Here is a 19480-nt window from a genome sequence, read left to right as displayed (position 1 = left end):
CCTTTTTTTACAAAGAGGTTGATGGGTGCTTGGAACATACTGCCAGGGGTGGTAGTGAAGGCAAATCCAAAAGTGGCATTTAAGAAGCTTTTACATATCAAATAGATATGCAGGGAATGGAGGAATATACATAATGCACAGGCAGATGTGATTATCTTAGCATCAAGTTTGACATGACAGTGTGGGCCGAAGGGCCTGTTCCTGTGTTGTACTTTTCTATGCTCTCTGTTCTTTGCTCTCATTGCAGTTTACAGATGATTTAGAAGATAGGTTTAATTTGTTGTTTATCCTGCTGATAAGCTGGTCTAACTTTAGCCATAGGTAGACGATAGCAAAAATATACTTGAACCCATATAAATAAAATCCCTGAAAGAATCCGGGTGTGGTTTACTTCTCAAATATCTGGCTATTACAATTTCCAGGTTATATGCTTAGATAGCTTACTCTTGTGTTATTTCTCTCAGCTTTGAGTTCAGAAATTTCCTCTTCTTTTTCCAGCAGTTGTTCTCTGCATGCATTTAGCTCTTTTGTCAATGCAGCAAACTCCTGTTAAAGGATAAATTTTAAATATTAATGAATGCCTTAGTCTCCTAAACTTAATACATAGCACAAAAGCAAAACATTATTTTCTGGATACTACAACTTTTAACTATTTTAACTATTTTCTATTTTCACCCACCACAAACACTACGTTTCTTGTGTCAAAGAAAGTAATATAAAACAATTCCATCCACAAAGGAGAAGTTTGTGTAAATTTAACATTGTGCTTCATTGGTATTGAATCATTGATAGATGAGTTGTTTATTGGCAGTTACATGTGGCCTTCCTGTTCATCCTCATCTGCCTAGGTTTTCTATTCACATTGTTTCTCCACATGTTTTCCTTGAGATGGGTCCAGAGATTGTTCTATTGGAAGGATGAATTTGCAGTAGTGGAATGGGGCATGATGACTCCCTTTTGGGTTTCCTGAGCAGCCCTCAAGACCTGCCCTGGCTGCAAGAATTCTATTGTAAAATGGCATTAATTTGCAAGACTCCAATGTGCGTAATTTGCAAGACTCTGATGCATTCCCCCTACTGGCATTCCTCCTCCAGCCCAGTGACACTGGTTATGCAGAGACCACAGCTTATTAGTGTTAATAACAAGTTGTGGCCTTGTGCGTAAACAAAATATTCAACAACAAAAAATTACCAAAAATGTAATATTCATGGTGGTGATAAAAAGTGTCATAGCAGAAAACATTTCCACGCAGGTGGAGAATTCCCTCAACCAGTGTGTTTGCTGCTAATTGGTTCCAATAATTACTGAATGAAATGAAGAATAGGTGAACCAGGTCCTCACACCATTCAAATTGGGAAAAGGGTTATTCAAGAAGTTAAGAACCCTTATTTGAACAGTTTTGTAATAGTTCTGCCAGACAGCAGGATTTTAAAACAGACATTGTAGCTTTTGACCAACAGGAAAAATTTGTGCCCCATGATATCTCAACCTGAAATTCATCCAGTCAATAATAGTAAGATTAAACGAGAACTTACCAGTTCGAAGTATGATCGTTATTTTATGAGTACGTTGAGGGAATATGTGAAGAACCCCGCCAGGACACATGCGTGTCATTCTTCAAAGCAGCGGTGTGAAATCACAGATAACTGTAATGACTGAACATAGTAAGATTAGAGAAGAAAATACCAGTTGAGTATATGATCAAGGGTGGGAGCGGAGGGCACGTATTCCCTCAACGTACTCCTCATAAAATAACGATCAAACTTCGAATTGGTAAGTTCTCGTTTAATCTTACTATTTTACTTCGGAGTCACGTGAGTGACTACGTGAAGATTTCAAAGCTCTGTGATTTCATGCCGTGGAAACGAGTCCATGCATCACATCTGCCTTAATTGACTGGGGGAGGAATTGTGTTAACATGTTTAGACATGAATCCAACATTGAAATCCATGATAAATTGTTAACAACAAATTATAGCCCCTATTTATGGGGTAAAATTATATTACAGAACTTAAAATTGGCTCTGCAAAGTTCCAGTTTAACTACTGGTTTGTGGTAGAATAGTTGGAACATTTTCCCCTGATCCATCCTGCTGTCTCGAGGATTTGGTTCATTGGTACATCCAACTCCATAGCTGCCGATGTAGCTGCAGCCCTGGTGGAATAAGATTTGAATATGTTAGTATCCACCCCAGCTGTTGTTAAAACCTGTTTCAGCCATCTGGAAATAGTTTGAACCGACACTTTTTTGTGGGTTGTTTGTGGCTGATTAGTAGTGCCATCTCATAGCCTCAGATGTTTTTGGTGTTCTCCATATATAACAATACTTGTCTTATTATACAGAGACGATATCTGTAGGGTAATCCCTAAATTCTATTTTGAGGCCTGATGATCCCGGTCTGTTCTGTTTGACTAATTCGTAATATGAAACGTTATATTCCTGTTGAAGAAGTCATATAGTCCAGCCTTAACTTATGTACGACTGTACCCTTAGTGCCGTGACCAAAGCCATCAGCATGACTGTTTTGTGCGTCAGTCTTTGCAGGGACAGAGCTGTTGCTGGAGACCAATTCCTTAGCAACGTTAGGGCAATACTCATATCCCATTTTAGAGAGTACCTGGTTCTTGGGGGATTGATATTAAAAATTCCCCTCATAAGTTTGGTTACCAGGGGTGAGTCCCAACAGAATGACGCTCTGATCCTCGCCATAGATATGTTGAAAGGGCACTTCTGGCACAGTTAATGGCACTGTAACTGAGCCCCTCATCATAATGGAGGCCTGCCAGGAATTCCAGAACAGACGTTATGTTCATCGAACTGTAGGTGATGTTGTTTCTGTGACAATATATCTCCCATTTCCTGATGTATACCAGATATAGTTTTTTGGTGGACTGTCTGTGGCCCGCTGAGATAATGTTCAATGTTCGGTCCGCCAGTCCCAGTTGCAGTAGAGGTTTCTTTAGACTCTACAAATTGATAGGTCTGTTGTTTTTGACATGGATGGGTTCCCTTGTTACGGGATGAACCAATAATCTGGTTGTTTCAGGATGGTGATACATGGTTAAAACCCATGTCGAGTATCACAGGGAACCATGGTTAAGTAGGCCAATCGGCACTACCAATTAACAGACGCTGAGTCTTGTTGTATTTTTCGTAATACCTGACTGATGATACAGAAAAGGAGGGAATGCATAGATAAACAATTGCCCCCTCAATGCAGTGAAAAGCATCTGTCCCTGCTTTCCCACAGTCTGGTTCCCAAGAAACACAGTTTGGTAACTGGTGATTAAGTCTTATTTTATTGAATTTGCGTGACCTGATGTCTGTCACTGAATTTTGGGTTACCTGGTAGGTAAGTAGCTGATATTCAAATATTTCTCTGGATACACCATTACCAAATTGTATTAGGAACTCAGCGGGTGCAGCAGCATCTATGGAGCGAAGGAAATAGGCGACGTTTCGGGCCGAAACCCTTCTTCAGACTGATGGGGGGTGGGGAAAGAAAGAAGGAAAAAGGGAGGAGGAGGAGCCCGAGGGCGGGCGGATGGGAGGGTGGGAGGAGACAGCTAGAGGGTGAAGGAAGGGGAGGGGACAGCACAGGCTAGCCAAATTGGGGGAATTCAATGTTGATGCCATAAGGGCGCAAGGACCCCAGACGGAATATGAGGTGCTGTTCCTCCAATTTCCGCTGTTGCTCACTCTGGCAATGGAGGAGACCCAGGACAGAGAGGTCGGATTGGGAATGGGAGGGGGAGTTGAAGTGCTGAGCCACCGGGAGGTCAGGTAGGTTAAGGCGGACTGAGCGGAGGTGTTCGGCGAAACGGTCACCCAACCTACGCTTGGTCTCCCCGATGTAAATTAGCTGACATCTAGAGCAGCGGATGCAGTAGATGAGGTTGGAGGAGATACAGGTGAACCTTTGTCGCACCTGGAACGACTGATTGGGACCTTGAATGGAGTCGAGGGGGGAGGTGAAGGGACAGGTGTTGCATTTCTTGCGGTTGCAACGGAAAGTGCCCGGGGAGGGGGTGGTGCAGGAGGGAAGGGAAGAATTGACGAGGGAGTTGCGGAGGGAGCGGTCTTTGCGGAAGGCAGACATGGGGGGAGATGGGAAGATGTGGCGAGTGGTGGGGTCACGGTCCTCACCTTTCACCCCACCAGCCGGCAAATACAACACATAATCCTCCGCCATTTCCGCCACCTCCAACGTGACCCCACCACTCGCCACATCTTCCCATCTCCCCCCATGTCTGCCTTCCGCAAAGACCGCTCCCTCCGCAACTCCCTCGTCAATTCTTCCCTTCCCTCCCGCACCACCCCCTCCCCGGGCACTTTCCGTTGCAACCGCAAGAAATGCAACACCTGTCCCTTCACCTCCCCCCTCAACTCCATTCAAGGTCCCAAGCAGTCGTTCCAGGTGCGACAAAGGTTCACCTGTATCTCCTCCAACCTCATCTACTGCATCCGCTGCTCTAGATGTCAGCTAATTTACATCGGGGAGACCAAGCGTAGGTTGGGTGACCGTTTCGCCGAACACCTCCGCTCAGTTCGCCTTAACCTACCTGACCTCCCGGTGGCTCAGCACTTCAACTCCCCCTCCCATTCCCAATCCGACCTCTCTGTCCTGGGTCTCCTCCATTGCCAGAGTGAGCAACAGCAGAAATTGGAGGAACAGCACCTCATATTCCGTCTGGGGTCCTTGCGCCCTTATGGCATCAACATTGAATTCCCCCAATTTGGCTAGCCTGTGCTGTCCCCTCCCCTTCCTTCACCCTCTAGCTGTCTCCTCCCACCCTCCCATCCGCCCGCCCTCGGGCTCCTCCTCCTCCCTTTTTCCTTCTTTCTTTCCCCACCCCCCATCAGTCTGAAGAAGGGTTTCGGCCCGAAACGTCGCCTATTTCCTTCGCTCCATAGATGCTGCTGCACCCGCTGAGTTCCTCCAGCAATTTTGTGTACCTTCGATATTCCAGCATCTGCAGTTCCCTTTTGAACACCAAATTGTATTAGTCAGATTGTCACTCTGTATTCTAACATGCTGGTGATTTATCCCAGAGCAGTACGACTTTAGGCCATAGAACGCACCCCACATTTCCAGGTAGTTTATGCCCAGTGTCTGTGATAATGATGCCTCCTGTGCCTTTCATCTACCTCCACAGATGGAGATGGAAATTGGTAGTACCCCAACCAAGCACACTGGCATCAGTTTGTAGCACCACTAAGGGTTTGCTGATAACGATAGGGTTGGAACAATGCCGAATGTTATCCCTCCACCATTTTAATTCCATAAGCTTTGATTGGTGGCTTATTGGTCTGTCAAAATGACCAGTATTAACTTTGAGTGTTTGTATTTTTGCCCTTTGTAGATTTTTGGTAATACAAAGGTCCAAATTGTGTGGCTGGAAAGGCAGACACTATATGCCAATTACCCTTGCTACCAATCTGATAGACGGTTCACTGATGTCAGTGGGGTTGTTGCAGGCCTCAGTTAAGACTGTAGCCTTGTCCTTTGGTAAAGTCACCGACATAGTGAACCCCAAATAATCCATTATGTTGGTAGGCGTTAGTTTAGATTTAACTGGATGGATGATAACCCCAGTTTTCACCCAATTGTATGGTGGCTGTTACAGCTAGTTAGGCCAACTCCAAAGTTATGCCCACAATTAGTATGATCATATGATTATGTATTTGGTAGAGCTCTATACTGCCAGAGCTGCCCCATCCAGTTGAATTTTTTAAAATAACGTTTGTGATCAGTCCGTGTAGGCACTGAATAGTAAGCATCTTTTAGGTCGATGCTAGCCATGGAGTAGCCTTTGGAAATCAGTTCTTTAGCAGTTACCAGTTCCCATTTTGTACTGAATATATAGTACAATGTATTCAATTTGGTCAATTCGATGATGATGCGACTGTCACCATCTATTTTGTTTTTGGTAAAGATGTAAGACACAAATTCCAGCCAATCGTGTTGGGTTTACCCATTACCCCTTTTGCACAATTCAATGGTATATCCCTGGATACTGCTTAGGATATAAGTGTCTGTAGTTGATATACACCATGTATCCAAAAGAGTGTAATCTCCCACCAATGTGTGTATTATCCACTCTTCCTATAATTTGTAAGGGACCAGACCCACCTACCTCCATTGTTACCAGTGGAAGTTTGCTTCTTCTGTGTAGTCTTCGTGGAGGTTGAGGCGCCGGTGTCTGGGTTTGTTTTTGGGTTGAGGGTTTGCGCATCTTCCAGGAAGGCCGGTCTGGGCTATGGTCTAAAAGACCGCTGTCCTGTATGCCCGGCCTTTGAGCTTTCACCAGCTTCTCTTGTGCTGCTGGTGGGTGCATAAGGGTGCTGTCTTTGGCTGTAGGAGATCCTTAATGTTGTCGCCTTTATGAGCCCCAGGGCTTTCCTAAGTCCTGCTCCGACATGTTTCCAGATGCTATTTCCACGACTGGAACATTCAGGGATACGCAGTTTCCTGGTCCCAAGTATTTTTGCAGTGGTGTCCATCGTGGTCTGGCTGTATGTATTTGGACACCATGAACAGTAGATTTTGCCTTCCTGCACCCCCTGCACACTTGTAGTTTTGTTCGTCAAAACCCCTCTTCAGGGTCAGCCCAGAATTGACCCCCCAGTACTCCCCTCTGACGAGGGAGATGCACTGTGCAGCCCTACGTAAGGTGCTGCTGTGGGTGTTTTTTATATCCCCACGGTGACTAGACTCCATCTCCCGGAGTCTGTCATGTTGGAGCTCTGCTCCATAAGCCGCTCCAACCGGCTCCAGCGCTCAAAGTCGCTGGCCGCTCACGGCTGCTCAAAGTCGGACTCATCAGTCAACGACTCTTTTGGTTTACTTCTTGCCTTCCCGCCCAGACGCAGTGTTTAATCTTGCCGGTGCGGGGGCGAAGTCGGGCACAGCTGTTCCCTTACGGGTGATTCCTGTGCCGCCGGCCGCTGCTGGCGTCTGCAACTCCGCGGTCTTCCCCCACCAGCTTTGTCGCAGCTCTGGTCGACTTCTTTGCCTTGTGCATGTTTCCCCCACCTGTAGAACAGTATGGGAACAATAAAGACCGCAGTATCACTTACCTGCAGGTCCAGGCTTAAAACTTGCCGTTATGGGGGAACGTCCTTCCACCCCTCCTCCTGCCGTTTTGACTTGTCAAAGCCAACGGCTCCGTTCTGTATAGTCTCCCGCCCAGCCATGGTGTTTAATCTGGCCGGTGCGGGAGCGAAGTCGGGCACAGCTGTTCCCTTACGGGTGATTCCTGTGCCGCCTGCCGTGGTTTGCACAGCTCTCCATGTTTCCCCACCTGTGAAACAGTATGGGGAGAATAAAGACCGCAGTTTCACACCTGCAGGTCCAGGTTTAAACTGTCGCTACGGGGGAACGTCGTTCCACCCCGCCTCCTGCCGTTTCGACTTGTCAAAGTCGACGGCCCCATTCTGAATAGTCTCCTGCCCGGCCGTGGTGTTCTGGCCGGCGCGGGACCAAAAGTCGGCACAGCTGATCCCACTTACGGGGCTTGTGCCTTCAGCTGCTGCTGGCTCCCGCAACTTCGCGGTCCTCCCCAGCCAGCTTCACTCGCAGCACTTGTGGACACTATTTTGTCCAGCTTCCCCCCCTGTGTAAAAACAGCGCGGGGACAAAAAACTACCGCAGAGGAAGTCACTTACCTGCAGGTCGCGGTTTCAAACTTACCGCTGCGGGGGAACGCTCCACCCCGCCTGTCGTTTCGCAAGCGTGAAAGCGATATGACACGCATGCGTCCTGGCGGGGTTCTTCACGTAGTCACTCACGTGACTCCGAAGTAAAATTAATGTTTACTTAAAACATAGGCATAATGATATTCATCTTATTTCTCGCAACATATAGTTCATATAGGGTGTGGATATTTTAGTTTAGTTTAGAGACAGAATGGAAACAGGCATTTCGGCCCACCGAGTCCACGCCAACCAGTTCACACTAGTTATATGTTATTACCACTTTCTCATCCACTCCCTACATACTAGGGGCAATTTACAGAGGCCAATTAACCTACAAACCCACATGTCTTTAGGATGTGTGCGGAAACCGAAGCATCCCAAGGAAACCCATGCAATCACAGGGAAAAGGTGCAAACTCCACATGGTCATCGCCTGTGGTCAGGATCGAACCTGGGTCTCTGGTGCTGTGAGGCAGTGGCTCCAGCAGATGTCACCCTGAAGTTTCATAAGTTATTACAGGCCAGTTTAAGAAAACTGTAACTGATGGTATATGTGGACTGTGGCACCCAATCCATTATTAAATTGAAATAGTGTAGCAGCGCCTGCTAGCGCACGCAGATATTGAACCCGGCGTTCGGAAGCCGCGGTCACGTGACTCAGGAGGGGCTGCTTGTTTCGCGCGTTTTTTCACTTGCGCGCGTTAGTTCAGCGCTGATCACCGTTGTGGGCAGACGAGCCTGGAAAGCCTGTATACTGGATATCAAACTTTTGAATAAAGATCTGTTGAAAACTCCAGTAGTCGTTTCTCAGACCACTAAAATAGAGTATTTATTCACCAATCTACACTTTGTTTCAGAGGTTGCTTGAGAAGCACAAGAATTAAGGATAAGCAAAAATTCAATCATAATCTTACTACTGACGACAAAATTGCCATCTGCTTTTCAAACACCCCGCAGGGAAAGGATTCATTACTCTTAGCTCTCTGCCCTTTATGACTTCAGAGCCACAACTTTCCAGATGACAATTCAATGGACTATGAAATGGCTTAATAACCTCTTCAGTTATATCAGATAGATAAAAGAAAAATAATACTGTAGTTAGGTATAAGCTTGTCATACACCAGTCAATTGTAATCCAGTTCATCTTGCAAACATTGGGTAACTGGTGTCTAAACTGGAAAAGTTGCTCTACAGACCAGTCAACTAACAATCTGACATGGGTTTACTCACAACCTTTATGTTGCAGATATCTGAAGAAGGGTCTCAACACAAAATGTTACCTATTCCTTCTCTCCAGAGATGCTGCCTGTCCCACTGAGTTACTCCAGCATTTTGTGTCTAACTCCATAACCATCTATATGTAGGTCCGGTACTACTGACCGGATAGGACCACCAGCAAAAAGTTTCACAGGAACGTTGCCTGAATTGCAATGAGGAGACATGTAGAGGAACCAAAGAGAGAGCAGGCTATTCTAGACTGGGTATTGAGTAATGAGGAAGGGTTAATTAGCAGTCTTGTTGTGTGTGGCCCCTTGGGCAAGAGGGACCATAATATGGTTGAGTTCTTCATTAGGATGGAGAGTGACATAATTAATTCAGAAACAAGGGTTCTGAACTTAAAGAAAGGTAACTTTGAGGGTATGAGACATGAATTGGCCAAGATAGACTGACAATTGATTCTTAAAGGGTTGACGGTGGATGTGCAATGGAAGGCATTTAAAGACTGCATGGATGAACTACAACAATTGTTCATCCCAGTTTGGCAAAAGAATAAATCAGGGAAGGTAGTGCATCCGTGGATAACAAGGGAAATCAGGGATAGTATCAAAATAAAAGATGAAGCATACAAATTAGCCAGAAAAAGCAGCCTACCAGAGGACTGGGAGAAATCAGAGTCCAGCAGAGGAAGACAAAGGGCTTAATTAGGAAAGGGAAAATATATTATGAAAGAAAACTGTCAGGGAACATAAAAACTGACTGCAACAGTTTTTATAGATATGTGAAGAGAAAAAGATTAGTTAAAACGAATGTAGGTCCCCTGCAGTCAGAAACAGGTGAATTGATCATGGGGAACAAGGACATGGCAGACCAATTGACTAACTACTTTGGTTCTGTCTTCACTAAGGAAGACATAAATAATCTGCCGGTAATAGCAGAGGACCGGGGGTTAAATGAGATGGAGGAACTGAGTGAAATCCAAGTTAACCGGGAAGTGGTGTTAAGTAAATTGAATGGATTAAAGGCTAATAAATCCCCAGGGTCAGATAGGCTGCATCCCAGAATACTTAAGGAAGTAGCCCAGAAATAGTGGATGCATTAGTGATAATTTTTCAAAACTCTTTAGATTCTTGAGTAGTTCCTGAGGATTGGAGGGTAGCTAATGTAACCCAACTTTTTAAAAAGGGAGGGAGAGAGAAAACGGGGAATTACAGACCAGTTAGTCTAACATCGGTAGTGGGGAAACTGCTAGAGTCAGTTATTAAAGATGGGATAGCACCACATTTGGAAAGTGGTGAAATCATTGGAAAAAGTCAGCATGGATTTATGAAAGGTAAATCATGTCTGACAAATCTTATAGAATTTTTCGAGGATGTAACTAGTAGAGTGGATAAGGGAGAACCAGTAGATGTGCTATATCTGGACTTTCAGAAGGTTTTCGACAAGGTCCCACATAAGAGATTAGTATGCAAACTTAAAGCACACGGTATTGGGGGTTCAGTATTGACGTGGATACAGAACTGGCTGGCAGACAGGAAGCAAAGAGTAGGAGTAAACGGGTCCTTTTCACAATGGCAGGCAGTGACTAGTGGGGTACCGCAAGGCTCAGTGCTGGGACCCCAGCTATTTACAATATATATTAATGATTTGGACGAGAGAATTGAATGCAACATCTCCAAGTTTGCGGATGACAGGAAGCTGGGGGGCAGTGTTAGCTGTGAGGAGGATGCTAGGAGGCTGCAAGGTGACTTGGATAGGCTGGGTGAGTGGCAGATGCAGTATAATGTGGATAAATGTGAGGTTATCCATTTTGGTGGCAAAAACAGGAAAGTAGACTATTATCTGAATGGTGGCCGATTAGGAAAAGGGGAGATGCAACGAGACCTGGGTGTCCTGGTACACCAGTCATTGAAAGTAGGCATGCAGGTGCAGCAGGCAGTGAATAAAGCAAATGGTATGTTGGCATTCATAGCAAAAGGATTTGAGTATAGGAGCAGGGAGGTTCTACTGCAGTTGTACAGGGTCTTGGTGAGACCACACCTGGAGTATTGCGTACAGTTTTGGTCTCCTAATCTGAGGAAAGACATTCTTGCCATAGAGGGAGTACAGAGAAGGTTCACCAAACTGATTCCTGGGATGTCAGGACTTTCATATGAAGAAAGACTGGATAGACTCGGCTTGTACTCGCTAGAATTTAGAAGATTGAGGGGGGATCTTATAGAAACTTACAAAATTCTTAAGGGGTTGGACAGGCTAGATGCAGGAAGATTGTTCCCGATGTTGGGGAAGTCCAGAACAAGGGGTCACAGTTTAAGGATAAGGGGGAAATCTTTTAGGACCGAGATGAGAAAAACGTTTTTCACACAGAGAGTGGTGAATCTCTGGAATTCTCTGCCACAGAAGGTAGTTGAGGTAGTTGGGGTATGGAGAGAAGGCAGGTACAGGATACTGAGTTGGATGATCAGCCATGATCATATTGAATGGCGGTGCAGGCTCGAAGGGCCGAATGGCCTACTCCTGCACCTATTTTCTATGTTTCTATGTGTGAACAGGTGATAGATAGTCGGTGTGGACTCTGTGGGCTGAGGGGCCTGTTTCCAGGCTGCATCTCTAAACTAAACTAAAACCCTTAGGTATTACTTCTGAAGAAGGTGGTTGAGGCTAGCAATCCAAAGACACAAGACCACTACAGTCCAAATCCCAGCATCACATCAGTTGCATTTGAATTACAAAATGCGGAAAGACATCAGTAATCATGAAACATTAATAGCCAGCAAGGAATGATATTTGTTGAATGTAACCCTCGGCTCACGTTGTTGACACTTATTGGGTCTCTGAAATAGCCCTACCAGCCACTTAGGGATAAGCAATAAATAAAGGTCTTGCCAGTCCAGCTCAGAAGTACCGTGTCAGTTTTTACCGCATGGTACAGAAGTGAGCGAATCCGTTGCTAAGGAAACTGTACTGAAAAAAAGGCGAAATACAAAGTAGCAGCCAAATGAAAGCCAAATGTAGAAAGAGAGCATGAAATCTGAATTAATCAAAATGTTTCTTGGAAGAAATAGTGTTGTTTATCTGATATTGAAACTTTTATATGATCAACCCAAATCAAAATCATTCTTTGCAAATAAATAATGGTTGCAGAGGTCATACTACGGACAATAATGGTTGCAGAGGTCCTACTACGGACAAATGATTCTAACAACATATTACCCATAACGCTCTTCCAGGAAGCATGGCAAGATTAGTGTGGTTGTTCATTGACTTACAAAGAGCAACATCTCAGAGCAGTTCATTTCAATCCATTGGAAAAGTAGCTTATCCAGAAGCACCAAAGTGTTGTCCTTTACTTCACAAAATAATTAGTCAATTGATTCAATACGGGGCGACTGACACTGACTGAATATGCATAGGTGATAGAACAGTCAAGTCAAAGAAAATAAAATTAAATATGTGTAGAAAGAAACTGCAGATGCTGGTTTAAACCGAAGATAGACACACAAAGCTGGAGTAACTTAGCGGGACAGGCAGCACCTCTGGAGAGAAGGAATGGGTTACGTTTTGGGTCGAAACCCTTCTTTATTAAGCTTGAAATAGTGCAGAGAAGATCTATGAGGATGTTGCCAGGTCACATGGGCCTAAGCTATAGGGAGGTTGGGCAGGCTAGGACTTTATACCTTGGAGTACAAGTGGATGGAGGGTGATCTTATCGATGTATATAAGATCATGAGTCTTTTTCCCAGGGTAAGGGAATCAAGTAGAGGCCATAGGTTTAAGGTGAGAGGGAAAGATTTAATAGGAACCAGAAGGTCAACTTTTTCACTCAGACAGGTATATGGAACTAGCTGACAGGGGAGGCCGTTGAGATAGATACAATAACAGCTTCAGGCTGAAGAAGACTAACTACAGAAGACTGACGCAAGACTTCAGTCTGAAGAAGGGTCTCGACCCGAAACGTCACCTGTTCCTTCTCTCTGGAGATGCTGCCTGTCCCGATGTGTTACGCCAGCATTTTGTGTCTTATCTTCAAAATAAAATTGACAAGGTTAAAAAGGGGTGCCAATTTGCTTGTATCTTTTTGACAATCTCATGAAATCAAAATCAACCTCAGTATCTCCAAATAATCCAAGAACATTGGAAAATGAAAGGAAAAATAATCACCTTTTATTACTAAGTGACAGTCTGTAACACGATGAAGCAATGTACCATATTATTGATAGAAACCATATTATATATTGAGAAAGCAAGATTCTGCCAAATTAATTGAAATGATATATGATAAGGATCAGGTATATCAAGAACGGATGCAAGAGTCATGCCACGTTTGGGTATCAAAAGCTTGAAACATTAGGAGAAAGTAAAGACTGAGGCAAATAAAGTTTGAGTGTGGCCCAGTGTAAAAAAAAGGCTAGAAAGCTAAAATTTGATTTTGCCACAGTGAGGAAATTTGAAGGAGGAACAGACAAGATGCTGTAAATGGAGTTTTAAAAGAAAAAGAATGGAAAAAATAACAACAGTAGTGTTAATTTAATAGAAAGGTTGTAATGTTAGAGATGCAAAGGAGTCACTTCATCCAGGGTTATGAGGGTTAGAAGAATTTTCTCTTACGGAAAGCGTAAATCTTCTGGGACTAATATCTTATATCCTTCCTTGTTCTAACATCACTCTTATTATTGTACTGTTATCAACCCAAAGGATTATCTCTGTTTCTCTCTCCACAGTTGCTGCCTGTTTTTATTTAATATTTGCAGTATCCGCATTATTTTGGTTTTAGTATTCAAGTTTTGAGTTGTTTTATTGAGCTGAGAATGTTTGAGGGGAATAAAGGGTGACAATGAAAGTACATCTAGTTTGCTCAAGCAGCTTCAGCAACGTAGGAGAATTGAGAGTACCATTTTGAGTTAGAGGATTGGAGTATGGTTCACAATGTCAATAAAGACTGCTTATGGCGAAAGATTAAGACAGCTTTCAAAATATTTTGAGCCAACATTTGAAAGTCAAACACCGAGAAGATGACACACATATTATACTGTATGTGTCACTGAGGAGCTCAATGGCACGGCATTTGAAGTTTTGCAATTCTAATTGTAAATGCTGAGAACAAGATGTTATGCCTAAATTGAAGATCGTTATAAGTAGTCTGCATTTGATTCGCCAGAACATATAATTAAAAACCTTTATGGTCTTACTGCTATCATTCTATCCATAAATTAAATTATTATTAATTTTTCGAGAATTATTATTAGTTTACGAGAAAAAATGACAGAAGAAAAGTCATATATATCTTTCCCATAATCAACCATAAGACAGCTTTTGCATTACAAATATTCACCATCCCTCCCCCACCCAAGTCACACTCCATCTCTCCCCCACCAGCTTCTCATTCTCACTCAGCAAACAGCTAACAATGGCCTGTTTCCTTTATCATCATTACTTTTTTGCATATTTTCATTCATTTGTTCTATATCTCACTACATCACCATCTATATCTCTCGATTCCCATTCCCCTAATTCTAGACTGAAGAAGGGTCTCGACCCGAAATGTCACGTATTCCTTCTCCCCAGAGATGCTGCCTGTCCCGCTGCTTTACTCCAGCATTTTGTGTCTATTTTCAGTTTCAACCAGTATCTGCAGTTCCTTCCAACACATATGAAATACATGTTCCATATCAGCAAGAAATGTCAGCATATCAGTAATATAAGTGACAATATTACTGAGGTGGTATAACACCATCTTTAAAATAGCTTTTCTGAAAATTAGATTATTAGGGAAATAAATAGCTGGCACTGTGGTTCATAGCACCATTGTGTAAAGTCTTAAAACTAGTTATAAAACATGTCACATTAGCAGTTTCTTCAATCTGCTCGCTATACTGGTGTGGAGTTAGATTCACTGAATAGTTTCAGCTCAGCTTCTGTATGAATTGTGTATTTTTGATGGAATGGAGATGCAAGACTAAAGTCACGGTGGCGCAGCGGTAGAGTTGCTGCCTTATAGCGAATGCAGCAGCGGAGAACCGGGTTCGATCCCGATTACGGGTGCTGTCTGTACAGAGTTTGTATGTTCTCCCTGTGACCTGCGTGGGTTTTTCCCCGAGATCTTCGGTTTCCTCCCACATTTCAAAGAAGTACAGGTTTGTAGGTTAATTGGCTTGGTAAATGTAAAAATTGTCCCAAGTGGGTGTAGAATAACGTTAATGTGTGGGGGATCGCTGGTCGGCGAGGACCCGGTGGGGTGAAGGGCCGGTTTCCGTGCTGTATCTCTAAACTAAACTAAACTAAAAAAATCTTTCTTCAAATGATAGCAAAGTTATTCAGAACTAGGCATGGAAGATTTAGCAATCGTCTACAAAATCCACCATTCGAAGATAGTTAAAAATAGTCTGCATCAGATTTATTAACACCTGCTGGTAAAAACCTTTCTGCTCCTATTGATATCATTTTGTTCTCACCACAAGTTTAACAGGTACTTGTATGGCTGGAACGTCATGCTTACAAGTCACTGCAGTAATGGAAAACAAATAAAACCGAAGATACTGAAATCTAAAACATAATGAGAAATGGTGAAACTACTCAGTCAGTCAAGCAGCATTAGTGGAAAGCGAAACTTAATGTTTCAGGTTGAAGACCCTACCTCAGAGCTAAGTAGGAGAGAAAGGTAGACACAACATGCTGGAGTAACTCAGCAGGACAGGCAGAATTTCTGGAGAGAAGGTATGGGCTACGTATTGGGTCGAGACCCTTCTTCAGATGAGAAAGGTATCGCCCATTCCTTCTCTCCAGAGATGCTGCCTGTCCCGCTGACTTACTCCAGCATTTTGTGTCTACCTTCGATTTAAACCAGCATCTGCAGTTCTTTCCTGCACGAGAAAGCAAATTAGACCAGGTAACAGAGAAAGTGGGAGTAAGCAATAAGTGGAACAAAGAAGATGTCACGAATAAAGTGAAATGGTGGCCAATGAATGGACTGTTAAGGTCATTTGCCTGTGTAATGTGTTGATTTTGTATAGTCTGCTGGGTTACTGGGACATGCTGAACTGGCCGGAGTATACAATCGAGATAAAAGGGAGAGAGGAGGTATATGTACAAATGGCTAGTTCTGATGCAAACAGAAAGAAAGAGCAAGTTGGAGAATTCAATACTTAGTCCTCTAGGCTGCAATATGCTGAGATGAAAGATGAGTGCATTGTTAGTTTTAATTTATTACGAGACCAAGTGGGGCCAGTTATGTCCCGTTCCCCCAACATAATATTCCACCACTCACCCATAGCCCCCAACTGCGCAGGCGCGGCTGAGGGTTTCCCATTGTGACACCAGAGATCCCCATTGAGACGTGAGTCATGGCAACCCTCCCTCAACTGCGCTTCGCCATCAGGGCAACCCTCCCCAACTGCGTCTCACCATCCCTCTTCCTACCCATATCCTCCTCCATTCCCCCTCATCCCCAGCACTCCCTCCCCCTCCTCTTCACCCTCCCTTTTCTTTCCCCTGTCCTCCTCCCCTCCCACACTCCCTGCCTCTCCTTTCCCCTACCCTCAGTCACTCCCTCCCTCCATAACCTCTCTCCCCTCCCTATCCACCTCTCCCTTTATCCCCCCTCCTCTCCTACTGTCCCTCCTCACCTCCCCCACTTTCCCGTTCCTCTCCCTCCCTACTCCCACAATCCCCCCAGTCTCCCTCCTCACCTCCCCAGGATCTCAATGTAAACCACCGCTGACCCCGTTTTTTCCAGCAGGGCGGCGATGATGCTGTACTTGAGGCGGGGGCTGTTGGGGGGGGCGAGCGTCCGGGAGCCTGGGGAGGGGGAGGGCTTGTGACCCCCTGGAGTATTGTGTGCAGTTTTGGTCCCCTAATTTGAGGAAGGACATTCTTGCTATTGAGGGAGTGCAGCGTAGGTTTACAAGGTTAATTCCCGGGATGGCGGGACTGTCATATGCTGAGAGAATGGAGCAGCTGGGCTTGTACACTCTAGAGTTTAGAAGGATGAGAGGGTATCTCAATGAAATATATAAGATTGTTAAGGGTTTGGACACGCTAGAGGCAGGAAACAGAAATTAAAATAGGAAACTTACCCTTGGAGCCGTCGGATCGCCGTTGTGACAGGAATAAACGATGGCGGACTGAAATTGTGCAAAGGTCGCGCTGAGGACCCGATGGGTGTCCTTTATGACGTCTGACAATGCAAGCTCAGGACCTGTGGGGTGTCCTTTGTGACGCCTGTCAAGTAAAGACGCAAGTGGGTCTAGGCAAGTTGGGCAAGTGGGGGCGGGGCAAGTGGGGGCGGGGCAAGTGGGGTGCTGTTTTACTTTTTTAAAGTTTTAAACGCAAAATATACCATCAATCTGAATGAAACTTGTTTAATTTACATCACATGACAATAGTGAGTAGGGTGAGCCAAAAATTGCAGTACTATCGTGTACCGTTTTGTGCAAATACAAACCGGGCAAACAAACGGACAAACAAACAAGACAATAATTTTAGTAATATACTAAAATTATGTTCGGAACCATCCCCTCAACAAACGTTTGCTGGGGAGGGGGGGGGGGGTGGCCTGTGGCGTCACACACACACTAACCACCCCCCCCCCCCCCCCCACACACACACACACACACTAACTACCCCTTGATATTATATTATCCCCTATATATTAATATTAATCATTCACTCTTTTTTCCCCATCCCCCGCCCTACCCACTCACGCATAGCTCCCAACTGGCAGGCAAGGCTAGAGAGGGTGAGGGAGAGAGGGCAGCGGCAGTGAGAGGGCAGGGGTAGAGAGAGGGCAGGGGCAGGGGCAGTGAGAGGGCAGGGGCAGGGAGAGGGCAGGGATAGAGAGAGGGCAGGGGCAGGGGCAGTGAGAGGGCAGGGGCAGGGAGAGGGCAGGGGCAGAGAGAGGGCATGGGCAGGGGCAGAGGGAGGGCAGAGGCATAGGACGGTGGCAGAGAGCAGGCTGGGGCAGTGGGGGGGGCAGGGGCAGAGGGCGGGCAGAGGCAGAGGGCAAGCAGGGGCAGAGGGCAAGCAGGGGCAGAGGGCAAGCAGGAGCAGAGGGCGGGGGCAAGGGCAGAGACAGAGGACAGAGGTAGAGGGCCGAGCCGGGGCGGGGAAGCAGAGAGAGAGCAGAGGGCGGAGCGGGGGTGGCAGAGAGGGAGCGGGGGGGGACAGAAAGGGATGGGGGTAGAGTTTGAGGGGTGGGGATGGGGCGTGGCGTCACAGGGGAGGGCTGGTTCCCGAATGCAATACTCGCTCCAGGCTCCAGGGACACTGCTGTGGATTTACCCAAAGTTCACAACATTAGCAACACATTATACTGACAAAGGAGCTGAACCGTCCATCCAATGGGTTGTCCTTCATATCATACTATTATTGGCATTTCCTTTGTTTTACCCTTTGCCCTCTTCACTGGTACTTGCTTTCTCTCTTAAGGTCATAAGGTCATCAGGATTAGGAGTAGAATTAGGCCATTCAGCCCATCAAGTCTACTCCGCCGTTCAATCATAGCTGATCTATCTCTCCCTCCTGTCCCCCATTCTGCTGCCTTCTCCCCATAACCTCTGACACCTGCACTGATCGGTATGTCAAAGAGGACTCTCTTGAACCTCTACAGGTGCACAGTAGAGAGCATGCTGACTGGTTGCATCATGGCTTGGTTCGGCAACTTGAGCATCCAGGAACGGAAAAGGATGCAGAAAGTTGTGACCACAACCCAGTCCATCGTCGGCTCTGACCTCCCCACCATCGAAGGGATCTATCACAGTTGCTGCCTCAAAAAGGCAGCCAACATCATTGTATTGTATTGTATTGTATTCAAATTTATTGTCATTGTCTCAATTAGAGACAACGAAATGAATTTTCCTTACAGGCAGTATCATAAAAAATAAATAAATAATAAATAATAAAACATATTAAAAATAAAATTGAATTTAAAAAAGAAAAGCACAAACACAGAAAGTCCACGACACAACATAACACAGTGGCCCCAAGGTGAGGAAGGCACCATAGTCCAGCCAGCCTCCCCTCCGATCTTCCCAGATGTTCATCCGTGGTCTGGGCCTTCCGAGCACCCGCAGTCGCCGCACCGGGCGGCCCGATGTTCAGGCCCTCACGCCGGGCTGGTGGAACCCACACCATCCTGGACCCACACCATCCTGACCACACACTCATCTTTCCGCTACCATCAGGCAGAAGGTACAGGAGCCTGAGAACTGTTACATCCAGGTTCAGGAACAGCTTTTTTCCCCACAGCCATCAGGCTATTAAACTCGCCAACAAACAGACTCTGAACTGTAACAGCCTATTGCACTTTATCTGCTTATTTATGTGTATATTGAACTGAACTGTTCTGTATTTTTGCTTACAATATTCTGTTGTGCTGCAGCAAGCAAGCATTCATTGTCCTATCTGGGACACATGACAATAAACTCTCTTGACTTGACTTGATCGAATTTCACTGTACCTTAATTGGTACATGTGACAATAAACTGAACTTGAAACCTTAATCAAGAATCTATCCATCTCTGCCTTAAAAATATCCACTCACTTTGCCACCACAGCCTTCTGTGGCAAAG

General features: G+C 45.2%; 1 protein-coding gene across 10 annotated transcripts in view; it reads right to left on the bottom strand.

Annotated features, from left to right (window-relative positions):
• ppfia2 (PTPRF interacting protein alpha 2) overlaps positions 1-19480 on the bottom strand; it is a 311096-nt gene that overhangs the window by 142776 nt on the left and 148840 nt on the right. For all 10 annotated transcript variants that reach the window (XR_004414887.1, XM_033038206.1, XM_033038207.1 and 7 more), the window contains one exon: positions 445-546. Coding sequence is in view for 9 of the 10 variants with exons in the window: in XM_033038206.1 (XP_032894097.1) it covers positions 445-546 (102 nt within the window). In the remaining variant the exon portion in view is untranslated. The remainder of the gene's footprint in view (positions 1-444; positions 547-19480) is intronic.

This window comes from Amblyraja radiata, chromosome 19, assembly GCF_010909765.2.
Source record: "Amblyraja radiata isolate CabotCenter1 chromosome 19, sAmbRad1.1.pri, whole genome shotgun sequence".
Lineage (NCBI taxonomy): Eukaryota > Metazoa > Chordata > Chondrichthyes > Rajiformes > Rajidae > Amblyraja > Amblyraja radiata.
This window is presented reverse-complemented; position numbering and strand designations above follow the sequence as displayed.